The following is a 17,916-nucleotide window of genomic DNA, read 5'->3' as shown; positions in this document are numbered from 1 at the left end:
GGATTGTACACAAAACAGTGGCTCTTAAAAAATATTGATTTGCTTATTTCACAGCTTGCATCCGTTTGCCTCTCACATATTGGTCTGCAGGCACTGAATCAAAGTGACATGCATCTGTGACATTCCCTTCCGCCGCCAATCAGGACCCACTCAGTGTGCCGTGGCGGACTGGCAGGGACTGTGCTCCAGGCTGTGGGTTCCTGAGGGCTGAGGCAGCCCAGGGGACCGGGGGGAGGGGTGTCGGGGTGATCACCATGCTCTCGGGGCCCGTTGAGCTCTCAGGCTTTTGCTTGATTTATGTGAGAGATGCTTTTTTGGAGCTGGGCTGCTGAGGGAGTTAGAAGGGAGAAATGCGGAGAGAGACTGCTGTGATGCTGTCGGCATTGTGAGGGAATGTTAGCGTATCGATCTGCTCATTGTGTTGAGCATCATGCTGCGAGCTTCTTACAGTGCGGCACAGCTTCAGTATGAGTGCACAACACTGTAAATTGATAAAGACCAGTCATGTGTTAGAAGCAGAATTAGCAAACGTTTCTTTAAAATGGTCCAAACTATTTTCGTTATTGTATATTGGATGCGTTCAATCTCACAATATAAACAAGCCAGGTATAAAAATGAGAATCCATGTTGAAATAATTAAACGAATGCTTTTTATACTTTTTAATGTTTACCCTTAATCGAAACATGTAGCTTAAAGCCACAGCCTGCAAGCCTAGCTTTGCATAAACACTGGAAAAGGGGCTGATAAGCGAGCCAGGCTCTCTATCCGGTTGTTCAGTGATGACGCGACGAATCCTACTTCCGGGTCTAAAGTAGTCTGCGTTTAATATGGCTTTTGTGCTGTTAACATGTTTAATGTTATGTATTTTCTTCTCAAAAAGCTCCTAAAACAGTCGGTGATCCCTGTTGACCTCCCTCGGCTTTTATTACCACTAATCATTTATTTAAGCTCAGTTTTTAAAACCTTAGGATGTAACTACAGCCCAGCCCATGCAGCAGTATATGAATGACTAACCTCGTATTGTGGATGGATTATCTCAGTTGTTCTCCTGGCTGAAGTTTGGTCCTTTTACAGCATCCTGCCATGCGATTACATTTGTTCCTGACCACCGACAACACTCACGGTAACTTTTATCGAGTGGAAAAAAAGTTAGCTTGTTTATATTATGCTAACATAGCTGTGTCGCTAGCGGTCACGTAGCACATCATTATATACCAGCTAGCCAAACTTCAGTAACCCTGCAAACATCACTGCTGTTTAGTTTTCTGTCTTGGAAGTGATAACAGAGCTGTACGTTTTAATTTGTTTCCAAAACCCCGCAGTCAGGACATGCTATATTGTATTTAGATAGAAGCTAGCGAGCTAACTTCCTGCTAACTTCTAACTCCGTTAAATGTCATAAATTCCATTTTCATGGATGCCTGGATGTTAAACTCAATTTTTACACCTGGTAGAGCAGAACGCTGATCATTTTATTAAAGATGAAAGACTTTAGACAGTTTTTCAACTCTCAGTAATGCCATAGTGATCGTTTGATATATGGACCTGCAGCGGAGTTTAGACCCAGACACGGCTAGTGACGTCAGACTGAACAACCGGATAATGTTAACTAAATCCTCCTAACAAGCATTTGTAAAGCTCACTAATACTCTTTATAGCATCTGTCTTCGCATGGGGTGAACAATCTGGGTTTACATGATGGTGGATTTTTAACTGTTTCTTTCTTTGTGTTTTAGTTGTAGCTAAATTATAAATTATCAGTTTTAAAAGTCCCGTGTAACAGAATGAAAGGCTTTATTTGCAAAATGGAAACACTTTTAACGCTTTGTTAACTTAAAGTAATTTTAGTTCTTATGTCACATGCAGACCAATTTAAGGTCAAGTTGGCTTGGCAGTTAAAACCAATATGTAATAACTTGTATATTTAACAAAAAATGGCCTTTAAAAAATCATTTATCAATAATTAACCATTAGGTCTTATTATGTCACTTAATTATTACTCTCCTGGTATTATATCTGCAATGCAGTTCACAGAACACTCTCACTCTAAAATTGGTATCTGATCTGATACCAATACTGTCTACCGAGTGTCAGTATTAATTATTATATCATATTAATAATCTGGCTGTCAGGAAGAGATTAGGAACCATTCTTAAACAGCTTGGAAGTCACAAATATAAATATATCCAAGAATATAAATTTAGAGCTTTTTTCTTTTGTATTTATTGATGAAATAATAAATGAAAACAGGCCCAGGATAAATACAGTAATTTATTTGCATTATTGTGCACTGGTGTCATTTCAAACTGCTGTCATTTGAAGTGACACCAGTGCACTTTCTCCTCAGGAGACAACTGAAGTGAAATAATATTTAATACTGTTGACAACACCATAAATAGCTCAACAACAAGTATTGCACTCACCCAACTCTCTTCTCTGACTGAATGTAAGTAGTAAAATAAACAAGCGAGGGAGAGACTGACGAGAGACAGAGAGAGAGAGAGAGAGAGAGAGACAGCATCCCGTTGTTGGAGCTTTTCATTCTTGTCAGCTCACTTTGACCACAGTTTGCAGTGAAGTGAAAAATCTTTGCAAACATACAGATAGAAGCTGTTGGTGTAGCAGCGTGAAATACCTCCAAACTGCTGTCCCTCTGCTGTTAGCTTCCTCCATGCTACATTAACTCTGCCGATAGCTCCCGCCGTCCAGTGATGAAGTAAACTCGGAACAGCATAAAACTGAACTGAATAGATCGGCTCATTGTCACCGATAGCCAATCCAGCTTTTTGGGTCAGTATCGGTCCGATATCTGATCCAGATATCAGATCAGCACTTTGTTACTCATCAGCACTTGTACTTTACGTCTCTATGATTCAAGCAACTTGTTGTGATCTAGAAACGCGTCCGCCTGTCCATGCATTTCCATTCCTGTGCTTTATTGTTCCCACATCAGAAATCTCAGTACATTTTCTTTTTTATTTCTTTTACTTTGCAAAGCCCCTCAGTTTGACAGAACAGGACCTTTTTGGCATGCTGCGTTTGGCCCATGGGCCTTATGTTTGGCACCCTCTCTTTCAAACTAATTTTAAACTAAGAAAGAGCTAAATAAATTACCAAAACACCTTCTGAAACATAGCCTTACTCTATTATACATGCACCCAGGATGTGAAAATTTGTGTCAACATTTTGCAATGAATTATGAGGCAAAGGTTAAGGACAGTGAAAAAAGTCAACCCTTGATTCTTTTAGCGAGCTCTAAAATCATAGTCTGGCTTTTAAATCAGTGATAAATATCAACTCTGAGGTTTTCACTGGCAGTGGAAAGAAGAGGCTGTGCACTTTAAGGAAGGAATTATATGGTACGCAAATAAAAAGTCAGTTTTCCTGCAGTTATATAGACATAACGTGTGTCAGTCTGTACAGAAGTGAAGGCTACAAAATAAGACTTTTGTTGCGAAAGCACATCCTGAAACATCGTAGGTATTGAACACTGTCAGTGTTGATGAATGTACTTGTATGCAGTAATGACAGATGTTGAATGAATTTTCAGTTAAGCAGTTAAAATATTGAAAATTGTCAAAAGCATCAACACGCTCCGGTATTAATATGAAAATTTTTGCTCCTCTCTGCAGAGACTATTAGATCTTTTGTAGAATGGCAGACTGCTGTTTCAGAACTTCCAACAAATCTCCAGAAATTTCCATAATTACACTTGGGTAGTGATGAATTAGATTCGGTGTGTATCCATAAAAAAGACAGAGAGACAGAAAAAGACAGTGGAAGTGACAGCTTCATCCAGAAGCATACCAGAAGATTCATGAGAACATTTCCATGTACAAAACAAAAGGGATGAATGTGTAGAATATTCACTAAAGGCATAATTACAACAATGTTTCTTCTACTGCCTTGAAAGCTCTCCCCAGGGTCATTTTCATGCTCTTTACATGAAAAAATACTGAATTTATTTCCCTCCTTTGCGTTCACATTTATATTTAAAAATGGGAATCTTCTGTTTATTTCCATTTTGCAGGAGGATTCCCTGTTTGGCATGCATATAAAAACGCTCCTGACGCTAATTCATTGGTAACTGTGGCAGCCGAGCCGAGTGAGGGCAGAGTCTAAAGAGCAGGGCACTTTTGATGCCCTATAGGGCAATGAGACCACATAGTGCTTCCACTCTTTCACTCTTCCTTTTGTTCTCCTCATGTTTTATGAGGCATTGACTTTCAATCTCTTTTGACATACTTTGGTCCCATTGTTAACAACCAGACTGGAAATGTATTAGAGTCCTAATCTGGAACTCTGGAATACATCACTTCACTTCTTAGCTGGACAATAGCTGTCATAGTTCAGTTATTGGTGCCAGTAATTATGGGCCAAGCCAACTGGTATGAATCTCATCAAGATAACATAAGCGTCTTATATTATACCTCTTAAATTGGTGGTCAAAACTGCTCAGTAACTTCTGACTCCAAGATTGCTTCCTAATAAATTATTAATTTTGGCTAATTTAACTGGTGCACATTTCAGAAATTCATAAAAGGAATTCACAGACCAGTGGGTAGCTACATCTCTCATTTATAATTGCAGCTAACCATTACCATAAATTGATTTGTATCACTTTTAGTTTTTTTCCTAATGAATTAATTGATTAAAAAATTCCAATAAAAACAGTCAAGAATCTTTCCTAATCAACACTCAGACCCCAAATACAATCCAAATGTATTTGATTTACAATGTTACAACAATTTATTTATTAAATTATTAATTTCATTTAAATTAATAATTATTTAATTTAATCAATTATATTATTTGATTATATTAAGTTTAATTATATATGTTAGAAATATGATTATTTATCAATAATTATTAAGCAATGATCAGTGAATGCTGCAGTTGTATTCATTAATAAATTGATTAGGATGAACATAATAAGAAATTTGGGAGCCCTAATGTGGCACAAAACCAGTGATTGCCGGCATTTATAGTAAAACTTGAAAAAGTGCAATATAACCAGAAATAAAGAAAGTTCCTTGTTAAAGTAAAAGTTATGCCTCAGAGGTGCAGCTAACATGTTTCAAAAGTCACAACTTTTGCTTTTAAGGCACATGGTTTCCATTTCCAATTTATGTCACACAGTCTCACCACAGCTCAGAGAGCAGCTGGGCAATGTTTGGAGAGAAATAAGTCACTTCAATTCAAACTATGACTGCAGCCATATGCAAGCAAACCAAGCAATCAAAAGGAGTTTTTTGGCAACTCGTTGGAAAATAAAAAATTTACTTTAGCGACAGATGGTTCTCTGATCAGTCTGTAAACCTGCATTACTGTGGTTCCAGCAATCGCTACCATTCAGCAGTCACCAACCTCCACCAATCACTCACAACCGGTTGGGGAATACTGATGGTCACAGTCCAGTCTCTAGTCCTATATACATGAGACCTTATGGACTTGATCCTAGACTGTCAGCGTAACTGTCACAGTCCAAAACGATGGACAAGTTACTATCTTATGCTCACGTATTTGCAAAACCTCACATTGGTTGATCATCTCCTGATTCAGCAGCTATCCTCAAAGCAAGTCCTTGAGTTTGAATAATTACTAAAGAAAAATGACTATTGGCTGCTTCCCTGACCTGAATATCCATGTGTGTTGAAGAAGACACCTCAGACTTCTCAGTCTTCGACTGAATTTTTGTTTTGACAAATGAATAATCAAGAAAATTACTGAAATATTAATTGGTAGTAAACCTTTGTGACCCCTCATTTGTGTCTTTGAGGGGTGGCTGTTCTTATCTTTAGCTCAGGAGCCATTGGTATTAAGCTGCTGAGAATAATAAATGTAGGCCTCTGTTTCCTTTGACCCATTAAAGATAACACAGCTGTGAAGTGGAGATGCTCCATCCCCCGGAGAGACGGCTGTTTAACCAGGCACTGAAAGATTAATAAACAAATGAGTGGTGTGCAGCAGACAGACCTGAATCACCTACAGTAATTGCCACTGTAGTTACGCCTCTGTGAGCACGCCTCTGTGCTTGTAAACTCGCCTTATATTTTTGTATGAAAAACATTGCATTGGGGGTTGCATTGTGCTCATAAGGAGATGAATGCCCACCTCCCCTAAATCCCCTCATGCAACATTTTTCCTTAATATCTAAGGACTGTGTAGCTGTAACCCCCTCTGGGTGCCATGACTGACAGAACACATGTCCACACTGATCCTCATCCTGCTGACCACTCAGCTTTACCTCCTCCTTGGGGGAAAAATTCTCCTCACGTGTAGGTTAACATCAGTCCGTTTTTGGTTCGAAAGGTGATATTTTTTAAAAGGTATTTATATTATAGCTGTATTTCATAATGAAGCTTGCTCTAAATCAGGTTTTAGATCTCACCCTGGGTCAACACACCTGAATCACATGATTAGTTCATTACCAGGCCTCTGAAGAGCTTCAAGACATGTTGAGAAGGTATTTTATCCATTTAAATCAGCTGTGATGGATCAAGGACACATCTAAAACCTGCCGGGACACCGGTCCTCGTGGACTGGGATTGGGGACCCCTGCTCTAAATATAGAAATTTCAATGTTGATAATACATCAATTCAATTCAATTTTATTTATATAGCACCAAATCACAACAAAAGTCGCCTCAAGGCGCTTACATCAGCCATCTTTGCTCCCGAATTGAGTCCAATTTTAGCCTGTGTATCTAAGTCTTGACCTGCATGTCACCAATAAATCAGTAGTTATGGGCGGGCCTTTGAAAAGGTCACAGGTCACCAATACTATTAGAGTTCATCCTCTTGGGGACGATGGGTGTTTCCATTCCATGTTTTCTTTTTTTTGCAGATAAAGAAATATTTCTCTCATTAAATGAATATTCACCTGAAGAATTAAGTCAGTGAAGCGTCCTCTGCAAATCACAAGTGTTTGTTGTAAGTTTCATGCCAATCCAGCCAAGAAACTTCTGCAGGAGACAAAGATTTTTTACCTAATTGTGACACTAGGGAAATAATCTGGGAATCACACAACACGACACGAATTGCTGTGCTTCAGCCCCCAGTGCTTGTAGCAGTTCTTTGTAGAAGAGCAAGACGCTTTGGGTTAGATTATGATGACAAATTGTTAAACATCCATCTTCCTAGAAAGATGAAGCAATTTTGAAGTGGTCTGTTGTGACCAGTGCCACAGTGAGTATGCACATAACTTCTATAGCTAGAGTTTGCTTTGCAGTGTGCTAAGATGACAAGTGATGCATTGAAGGGTATTTCTGCCTGTTTGTCAGCAGCTAAATAGTCTGTAAAGAGCTTTCATGAGGATGAAAAATTACATCTGGAATGGCTGAAATTAATTTTTGGAGGCAGTTTTTCCTTCAGTTCCTTCCAAGTGGTTGTGTTGCGCAGCAAAACTTATGCTAAAGCTAACCTACCTGTGGCTGCAATGCAGAAAATTTGTCTTTTTGAGTGGTAATTGGTGCAGTTAGATGTTTCCTTTTACCATCAAGGGTCAGTCTTCGCTTCATAGAAGCTGTATTAGCTTAAGTTGAAAGGAGCGCTCTTTACATAGGTTTTGCATTATTCATTAAGGTGTATTCCAGTTGGCTGGAGGTAAATACAGGGCTACACCTCCATCCAGTCACAGTCATGAAAGGTCATAAATAATAAAAATATGATATAAATAGTTTCTGGAAACAGCCTACTGGAGGACAGATGAGAGTCTGAGCTGTAAAGAAAAAAAAAAAAAATTTATTATTATTAAAGAAAAAATAATCAGAACGATTGGATAACATTACAAAAAAGTATAAAATAGTGAAACGAAGGCCAAACAAATGTTTCACACAGGCTCTAACCACAACCGCAGACGTACAGTAGCAAAAGATTCATGAAAACATTTCCTCTGCCAACTTAGTGTACCTTTTGCACTTTGGTCTTACTTACAAATACCGTAGAGAAACACGCACATACAAACACACACCAACACATTTAATCACGTACAGGTTTAGTGGTAATAAATATGCTGCCTGTGCGTTTGTTTCTCTCAGTTGGGGAAATGCAATTAAGTTAAAGCTTATTTATAACACAGTTCAGTGCAGGGCGTGTCACCAGCTCTGAGCCCCCCCCCCCCCCCCCCCCAACCATCCTCCACCCCCAGAGTGTGTAAATCTGACTGGGATTGTATATTCAGGCTCCCCAAACTTTTGACAGCTTCTCCAGCCTAATGGAGTTAGGATGGAAGTAAGTGCATCAGTTTGACCCATTTGACTGTCAGAGCTGCAGATGTTTTAACAAAGGCACCCTGCACTAATTTACAATTTGCTTTCATTCTATAACAGATGACTATTCATAGCTATAGAGATCTATTCATACGTGGTGATTTAATAGTGCAACGTTGTAATTTTAAGTGCTCATTCAACAGAACAGTAATTCTTTCAGAGACCAGAATCAGCAATGCATTGTAGGGCTATTTCACCTTAAATCTGCAGGTATTCAAAGCAATAATAAAATTTAAATAATTCCGAAAAATGCCTCCTTTAATTAACCCCAAGAATGTGTTTACTCTAAGGTGTCACACACTTGAAAATGACTCTCATCAGCTAATGTTAGAGGCTAAAATTAACAGATTGCACTAATAAGCAAGCAGTTAAAAAAAAGAAAAAGAAAAAAAAAGATAAACGCTATTGTTGTGTAGCCATGTGAACATTTTCTATTATGCATACTACAGTAAAATGCTCATTAAAAAAGGGTTAATTTCTGAGAATTATAGGACTGAAAATGGCTGCTGTGGAGTGCAGTATCTGTCATGGTCCTGGGTCCCCTGACCCAGCGTTTTTAGTTCCTTGTGATGTTTGTAATATTGTACTTGTGTGAGTTATTTTATGGTTTCTAGTTTCGATCCCTTGCCCTTCATGTTTCTCTGTGTCCCCTCTGTTCTGTGTAGTCTGTGTCTGCATGTTTGAGTTCCCCTCTGTGTCTCTCGATTCTTAGAGTCCTCTGCCTTATGGTTTACGTCTCTGTGTTTCTTAGTTGCTGTCTCCACTGTGTCAAGTTCGCGTCTCTGTGTGATCCTTCCTGTTTTACTTTGAAGTTCCGTGTCTTATATGAATGTGTCCTGCTTTGCTTGTCTCGTCAGTCCTGATTTCTCCCAGCTGTGCCCTCCTTCTGTGTCTCATTCCCCTCGTTACTTCCCAGTGTATTTAAACCCTGTGTTTCTGAGTCAGTGTCGCGTCGTCCCTCATGCTGTGTGGATCTCCCTGTGTCTCTCTGTGAGTTCTTAGTTTGTGGTTTCCCAGTTTAGATTAGTTTGTATGTTTTTTCCCTGCCAGCAAATAAAGCTGTGTTTTGAGTTCATCCCCTGAGTCTGTGAGTCCTGCATTTTGGGTCCAACTCCTGCCTGCCGCACAGCGATTCATGACAGTATCAGTCTTTAGGTTCATTGGTCCAGATTGATGATCATCTCCTCTAAAGACACCATAAAATACTGAAGAAGCTGATTTTTATGAAATTAAGTTCAGACAGAGATCTGTGTTTACCCCCATGACTAATTAAATCGCTGTAATGGGTTTGCCAATATGTTAATAATCTCCAACTGGACATTGTGAGTCCAACAACCAATGATTGCAAGTATAGTCACGGTGCTTTGGGTAACCATGCTATGAAATGCTTAAAGTGCACAACCTGTAAGGTCGTGAATCACTTCACTAAATCAAATCACTTGTTTAGCCCAGGTTCCAGGACCCATTGGAAGCTCAAAAATTTGCTGAATGAAGATTTTCACATACAGTGGGGCAAAAAAGTATTTAGTCAGCCACCGATTTTGCAAGTTCCCCCACCTAAAATGATGACAGAGGTCAGTAATTTGCACCAGAGGTACACTTCAACTGTGAGAGACAGAATGTGAAAAAAAAAAATCCATGAATCCACATGGTAGGATTTGTAAAGAATTTATTCGTAAATCAGGGTGGAAAATAAGTATTTGGTCAATAACAAAAATACAACTCAATACTTTGTAACATAACCTTTGTTGGCAATAACAGAGGTCAAACGTTTACTATAGGTCTTTACCAGGTTTGCACACACAGTAGCTGGTATTTTGGCCCATTCCTCCATGCAGATCTTCTCGAGAGCAGTGATGTTTTGGGGCTGTCGCCGAGCAACACGGACTTTCAACTCCCGCCACAGATTTTCTATGGGGTTGAGGTCTGGAGACTGGCTAGGCCACTCCAGGACTTTCAAATGCTTCTTACGGAGCCACTCCTTTGTTGCCCGGGCGGTGTGTTTTGGATCATTGTCGTGTTGGAAGACCCAGCCTCGTTTCATCTTCAAAGTTCTCACTGATGGAAGAATTTTTTGGCTCAAAATCTCACGATACATGGCCCCATTCATTCTGTCCTTAACACGGATCAGTCGTCCTGTCCCCTTGGCAGAAAAACAGCCCCATAGCATGATGTTTCCACCCCCATGCTTCACAGTAGGTATGGTGTTCTTGGGATGCAACTCAGTATTCTTCTTCCTCCAAACACGACGAGTTGAGTTTATACCAAAAAGTTCTACTTTGGTTTCATCTGACCACATGACATTCTCCCAATCCTCTGCTGTATCATCCATGTGCTCTCTGGCAAACTTCAGACGGGCCTGGACATGCACTGGCTTCAGCAGCGGAACACGTCTGGCACTGCGGGATTTGATTCCCTGCCGTTGTAGTGTGTTACTGATGGTGACCTTTGTTACTTTGGTCCCAGCTCTCTGCAGGTCATTCACCAGGTCCCCCCGTGTGGTTCTGGGATCTTTGCTCACCGTTCTCATGATCATTTTGACCCCACGGGATGAGATCTTGCGTGGAGCCCCAGATTGAGAGAGATTATCAGTGGTGTTGTATGTCTTCCATTTTCTGATGATTGCTCCCACAGTTGATTTTTTCACACCAAGCTGCTTGCCTATTGTAGATTCACTCTTCCCAGTCTGGTGCAGGTCTACAATACTTTTCCTGGTGTCCTTCGAAAGCTCTTTGGTCTTGGCCATGGCGGAGTTTGGAGTCTGACTGTTTGAGGCTGTGGACAGGTGTCTTTTATACAGATGATGAGTTCAAACAGGTGCCATTCATACAGGTAACGAGTGGGGGACAGAAAAGCGTCTTACAGAAGATGTTACAGGTCTGTGGGAGCCAGAGATTTTCCTTGTTTGAGGTGACCAAATACTTATTTTCCACCCTAATTTACGTATAAATTCTTTACAAATCCTACCATGTGGATTCATGGATTTTTTTTTCACATTCTGTCTCTCACAGTTGAAGTGTACCTCTGGTGCAAATTACTGACCTCTGTCATCATTTTAAGTGGGGGAACTTGCACAATCGGTGGCTGACTAAATACTTTTTTGCCCCACTGTACACTGCCAGAAGAATTTTTCACTTGTTCCACTGGCAGTTTTTTTTTCACTTAATACAAGATATTTTAGCTTGAAATGAGTTTTTGCAGTGTAGTCATACTGATGTCCCTTTATCTATAGAGATATCCAAAAACTCTTGATGGCAGGTTAGGTTTTAATAACAGATAATCCCAGGACTTACTGAGTGAAAAAGTGTCCAGTACATTTATTTCTTACCAAATACTACAAAATACTAATGATTTTGTAGTATATATAACGCAGATCCTCCTTAAACGCATCCTGTTCAGCACAGCAACATCATAGCTGATGTTATGATCATATGCAGCCTGAAACCGGAGCGTGCTGCGGTATTAGATATGTGTCTTTAATTAGTGCGAGCTTGTTTGTGAGTCGACTATTCAAGCACTCTGAGGCTGCCTTCAGTCATATAACATGTGCTGTAAATAGGAACTGCCTGCTGGGAAAAACATTTGATGTTGGCCTCCTAGAGGTGACAAGTAGGATATGTGGGAATTCTTCATTGGCTGTGATATCTACAGCTTGACATAAAAACATGTGGAAGTATGTCAGCAGAAATGGCAAGACAAAAAAGAGTGAATATTAAAAACATGTCCATGATGATCTAGTAAAGTTTTTAGAGAAGTATTACTTTTCTAAAGTCTGTAAAAAAAAAAATAAATAAATAAAAAAAAAAAAAGTTTCCAGGTTGTTTTATGCTTCGATTTGGAAGCTGCACATTTTTATTGAAAGTGTGGAAGTGGTAAACTGGAGGTCGAAGGCTGTTTACCATTAAGCACAATGGATGATACTTTACCCACAGGGACTATAAAAGTCAGGACGCTTTGACCGTTACTGCTTCAATTTTGACTTGTGGAGGCTGTGCTAGCTCTTAGCTTTTAGTTATTTATAGAGCACTTTTCAAAAATGTTGACAAAGACAGAGCCATGTGTTCTCACACTTTAAATACTGGAAGAATAAACAAATACAACAAACTTGCATACAGGCAAAAGTTTTAAGATCTTTAAGATAAGAAAGGGCTATACGACTGCACCTAATGAATTATTCTCCTAATAATCAATTGCAGTGACATTATCAGAAATGCCAGTTTGCATTTAATCAGGTTAATACTTCATATTGGACCTCATAAGGAGCAATCTTCTCATTCAATGGTCTTGGAAAAAAGCTTTTTAAGAGACTATATAGTTTTCTTTTTTTAGTAATACTAATTCATTTTTCTGCCCGTCACTTCATCTCTAAATGTGACTGTGTTTATCCCCTCTTTAGTTTTACACTGCTGTTGATGTCTTTTTTTTGTGTGTAAGTCTGGATGTAGATTTGAACTTGAAAAAAGGGGACGGAGAGTAGTGTTGGTCAATACAGGTCACTGCTCCCATTTTGGTCCCTACCTGCCAGGGCGGCGGTCTGTGGTGCCAGTGGAGGTGCCCTTGCTGCCCCTGCACCTACATCCAGCATCTGCATACTTTGATAAAGGTCAGTCTCGCTTCACAGCATCTTCCTCCATGCACAGCGCAGCAGCATTAGGACTAGAAATCGATACGGCTCACAGAGAGAGGAGCTAAGGTTGCAAAAGGCTGAAGGAGATGAGAGAAGATGTCAGCTTTTTTTCCTCCCCTGCTCTTGTCTTATTTTTGTAGTACCTTAAAGAACAATAGAAAAGGATATGAGAGAATGGGATGTGTTTGCAAATGTTCAAATGTACTACGGTGAATATGTGAATTTGGCTACTGGCATTTGATGTCTGACCAATATACAAAGTGCTTCACTGAGCAACCCCGGAGGCAGATGAGAATCAGTAAAGCTGAATGAATGAATCTGAATTAGGTCTTTTTTGTAAACATTTCTCACCTTTATTTCCCTTCCTTCTGCAAAAAGAAAAGAAGCAGGGAATTTGCATCATCCTTTTTACTTATTGCGGAGGTGTCTTTGGTGTTGACTGTTAATTGCTGTGAGTTTTTAGTACTTCATTTCCCAGAGATCACCTGTCAGTCCTGCAGAATAATTTGACAGCTTCCATTTTTCTGTTTTTAAGTTATTACTTGTGTTTCCTTTCCTTTTCTATTAAGTGCTGAATTTATATGTCAGTTAACTGGTAATTTATAGTCCAATATTGTATTCTGCAACAGCTTGTAGAGTGGTTATTGATTGGTTGCTGGCATGGAATTGGTTGAAAATAGCCATATGCTGCTAGAGTAAACTCCCTGCTATTGCTCTGTTCGCTAGCAAGTGGTTGTGGTGATCTGTAGTTTGAATGGAAGATGCCCACTTGTCTGCGAACTATCACAAACTACTGGTCAAGCAGTAGCAAAACTGTGAAAAGTGCAACGAGAACTGGAAACAGAAAACACTGACCTTCAAAATAAAAGTTGTGCCTTTTGAAACACGTTCCTGCAGCTCTGCAGACACAGCTTTATTTCACTTTAGTTTGTATTGCACTTTTTCAAATTTCAGTACAGCTCTGAGATTAAACGGCAAATATTTGCAGACAAGTGTGTGTCTTGCGACCAGCGCAACCTTCAGCAACCATACACGGTTATTCCCCTGACTCGAGGTCAGCAGGGGGAGTGCTGATCTTTCTAGGCCTGTGTAACTGAGGCATGATTACTTTTTGAATGGGAATTTGTAAATTACCATTTTTAGATCACTGTAACTTCACCCGATGGTTTGTCAACATCTGGTAGGAAACCTCAAATTTAGCAATCTGACTGTCATCTTGGTCCATCATCTAACATTTTGGAGCTGTATGGAAGTGTATGGATGGATGAGCTAGTGGCCTAGCTGACATGTCACTCAAAGCTTCCACAATATTACATAAACTTAAGGCTTATAAAAATTTGAACTGTGAGTTATAAATAAAATCACCCCTGTGTGCTTACTTTTGAAGCCGACCTCAAGTGGCCAGTAGAGGAACTGCACGTTGGTGCTAAAATATTAAAATGTAATTGTATTACAAGTAACTGACTTTGGTAGCTCTCTTTCTGCTAATCTGTCCAGTCGATCTCTGTTATCTTCTGGTCAGGTCAGTGAGTGAAATGCATCAGCCTCAGGTCCATTATTCACTCCCCGAACTCAGACAACTGTCGTGCCATAATGTAGCGATCCATGCAGAGCATTCAAGGAAGCTCACATTCAGCTGTGTGTGTGTGTTTCTTTCTTTCATCTTTGATTATCCAACTTGTAGCAGTCTTCTCTTGCCAAAGTCCACCGTCCCTGCAGTGGGTTTTTCGTTCTCTTGAAACACCCTGAACAGATTTTTGTTGTGATCTCTTTCCAGTTTTACCATGTAGACTGTCCACAGTCCCCTAGCTCTCCTCTCCTCTCCTCTCCTCTCAGGCTGGACCAGCATGCTCTGTGAGCAGCTCAGGGGACCTTCTTTGGGGGGGAACTCATTTCTCCGTAATATTCCCTGGATGCTGCAGCAGAAAATACGCCAGAATGCATCAGTAGTTCCTCGCTCCTCTTCCTGTTCCTGCATGTCAACCCTCACCCTTCATCTCTTTCCTATGCTGCCTCCCATTTCTCCTGTTTCCTTTTTCATCCTTTTCCTGTTGGGGCAGCAGCTCTTTGGTGCAAAAGCAGGCATGACCTCAACATTCACATATCAGCTGTTTTAAAAGAATTGCTTAATTTGTGTTTCGAAGCTAAATTAGGGTAGGCAGTGAATCTTGCTTTGCAGAGCCAGCAGGACTTTTCTATATTTAACTTAAAAGACTGGAGACATTGATTCTTAAATATTTTTTGGTGTCTGTGAGGAACTGCATAGCTGGACAACATCTCAGTGAGAATGCAGAACAAGAAAAAGTGAATGTTGTGTCATAAATGCACTTTGTTATCATGAATCCATCCACTTTTATTATCTACATGCTTTGTATTATTTAGCATTTCGTCTGCCTTTTCTTGTTTTCATCTTACTTATGCAGCTGTATTTGTCAGATCATTTTTACAAACAGCAGAGGTGGAGAATCAGAGAGTGCATTTACTCAGCTTCTGCACTTAAGCACATGTGCTTTACTTAGACATTATCATTTTACAGTACTTTATCTGCACTGCCTTTCAGGAGGAAACTTTGCATTTAATTTAAATGACTGCAATAGTTCCTCCTTACTTTGCAGACAGTCTTTTAACATATATATGATCAATTCTGGTTATTTTACAATATTCCACATAATAAAATCATTTCACCTGTTTATATTACACTTTTATCCATCAGTATATGAGGGTCACAGGGATCAAATCAATTTATATAGTTGTTCTATACAGTTTCCTGCAAAGTTTTGAGCTACTTTTTATTTATATTTTACTTTTGCTTTCTCGATTTATTTTTTTAAAACGTGGTCTTCAATAATGTATATTTTTGCTTCCTGAAAGTCGTTTAAAGTTCCTCTTTGGACATTGGCTGCTTTTTCACTCATTATTACTCAAGTCTTTGTACCTTCAAGTATAAAAAAAAGAACCTAACTTAAGGGATGAACCAGTGTTATGGCTACACATAACAGATCATTTGATAAAAAATCAATTTTAAATTGTATGTTTAGCCACTTTTTAACAGCCTTTTGCAAAAATACATAATTTGTTCCCATTTCTTTAGCTCAGTCTATCAAAAATAGAAAAGAAAAGGCAGTTTAACAGACAGCATGGCGTGTAGTGTGGCGTTAAAAAAATCTGAGGAAACTGGACAAGTGGAGAAAAAAGAAGTGACAGGTTTAAAAAAATAAAATAAAATAAAAACTACAGCAGATGAACAGTATGTGAAAGTTATGTCCTTACAAAACAGGAGGGAAAATTCAGCAAGGATGACAAAGGACCTGAGAGATGCTTTGTCTCAGTGGAAGGGTGGCTGTCAAGAAGCCATTTAGGAAGGGAAACAAGGAGAAAACAAGGTGGAGGCTCAAGCCACAATTTAGTCAGTGGTGTTGCAGTCTTTGGCCAATACCAAATATTAGCTTTCAAGCTTATTAGAATTTTACAAACTCTGTTCTTGTCTTTTATATTAAATTTCCATTTTTCTTATTTCTGATTTCTGATTGTCCTCACAAAAATATAAAGAAATGAGGGGTAGCTCAATACTTGTACTATGATGTATCGCAGTAGAGTAAATCATTCATCTGAGTTTAAATTAGGAAACCATCTGCAGATAAAACTGTTACATTAGAAAGTCAGTTAATCCAGTTAATTCAATGAATAACACAGATGAATGTTCAACTTACCTCACCATAATAAGAAATAGTCTAATTTTGGATTTCAGTGGAGAAGCCATGCTAAAGTTGTGCTAGGATACTTTAGTTAAAACAGTGCAGCTAAATCTCAGGTGTAGATATTCCCAAAATATAGACCGATATATCGCCCAGCCATAATTATGCTCCACAAATATGTATACCGACAGCCTGTGACTATCCCGCTGCATAATGAGTGCTTTTATTTTTCCAAGTTGGTGAAAAAACATTGGCAGTGTGGTTCAGACAGTCCTATCATAGATTCATTGTGTTTGGTGAGCAACACTGTGTGTAAAAAGACAGGAAGAAAATGCCAGCTTTTGATTGGAATCACTTTGATGAGAGGCAGTGTGTCTTAGTGCTCGTTTGTGACAGATAAATCTGAGCTCAGACAGACTTGTAATCAGTGGAAAATATTTTTTCTTTCTCTTTTTATGCATCTCTTCTCTGTCCAATTCCCTTTCCCCCCACGTCTGTCTCAACTTTCCTTCTTCCCACTTGAGGAAAAAAACAATCCGGTCCCTGAGGCAAAAGCTAGCCAAACACTCTCCCTGGTGCCTCGAGGACAGAGCTGAAGACAGACTGCATGCTCGACACATATTGAATGCTTGTCGGGGTGCGTTTGTGAGACTGAGTGTGTGTGTTTGTATGCGTGAAATTTCTCCCTGATGCGTCTGTGCCGGTGGGAGAGAGGGAGAGGAAATAGATCTTGTGTTCCTCCTAATCCTCCCTGTTGATACTCGAGTGGCAGACTTATTAGACAACGTACGCTTTGCACCAAGGGAAGGTTTGCTCTCAGGGCTTTCCACGTGCTTCAAACCCACAACAGTAGGTGCAAAATAAAGCATCCTCTATGCAGTGTGCCACATCCCTTAAGAGGTTGAGAATTGAATGTGGTAATAGCGCAGCAATCCCTCCCACTTAGGCTCACAACAGGGGGAAAGTTGCCTGATAACTATATTCCTCAAGGATTTATTGGATAGCACAATATGAATCACGACAGGGAACAGGAAGCATAAGCCTCGGGTCGGCTAAGGTTGCGGGTGATCCGATGAACTTTGCTGAACAGCAGAAAGATATCCCGAATCCAGGAAACCTCTGGTCTAGTCTTTTGTTTCAGTCCCTTATCTTTTATCAGTACATTTCTCTGGCGTCTGTTTCTGTCTTGTTGTTTTTTTTCAGCATTTCTGTTTTGTCTCCTTTCTGGGTGAGCTCCTTTTTGTAATTCCCATTGGGTTTTTTGGCTCTACCTGTGGAGTTATATTTATATTCCTCTTTTGTTTTATGTGTTTTTAGCCTTCA

At 39.6% G+C, this 17,916-nt stretch overlaps 1 protein-coding gene across 9 annotated transcripts in view; it reads left to right on the top strand.

Annotated features, from left to right (window-relative positions):
- The window catches only part of slc8a3 (solute carrier family 8 member 3), a 140,136-nt gene that overhangs the window by 11,875 nt on the left and 110,345 nt on the right, over positions 1-17,916 (top strand). For 3 of the 9 annotated variants that reach the window (XM_082515911.1, XM_082515918.1, XM_082515919.1), the window contains exon 1: positions 344-1,124. The exons of the other annotated variants lie outside the window; for them this stretch is intronic. In XM_082515911.1, coding sequence (XP_082372037.1) covers positions 1,085-1,124 — 40 coding nt within the window. In that variant the 5' untranslated portion in view covers positions 344-1,084. Of the gene's footprint in view, positions 1-343; positions 1,125-17,916 lie in introns of those variants that run through there. 9 annotated transcript variants of the gene reach the window in all.

The sequence above is a fragment of the Aulonocara stuartgranti genome (genome assembly GCF_965226115.1).
Source record: "Aulonocara stuartgranti genome assembly, chromosome: 19".
Classification (NCBI taxonomy): Eukaryota; Metazoa; Chordata; class Actinopteri; order Cichliformes; family Cichlidae; genus Aulonocara; species Aulonocara stuartgranti.
Note: the sequence above shows the minus strand (reverse complement) of the source record. Positions and strands in the feature narration are given on the sequence as shown.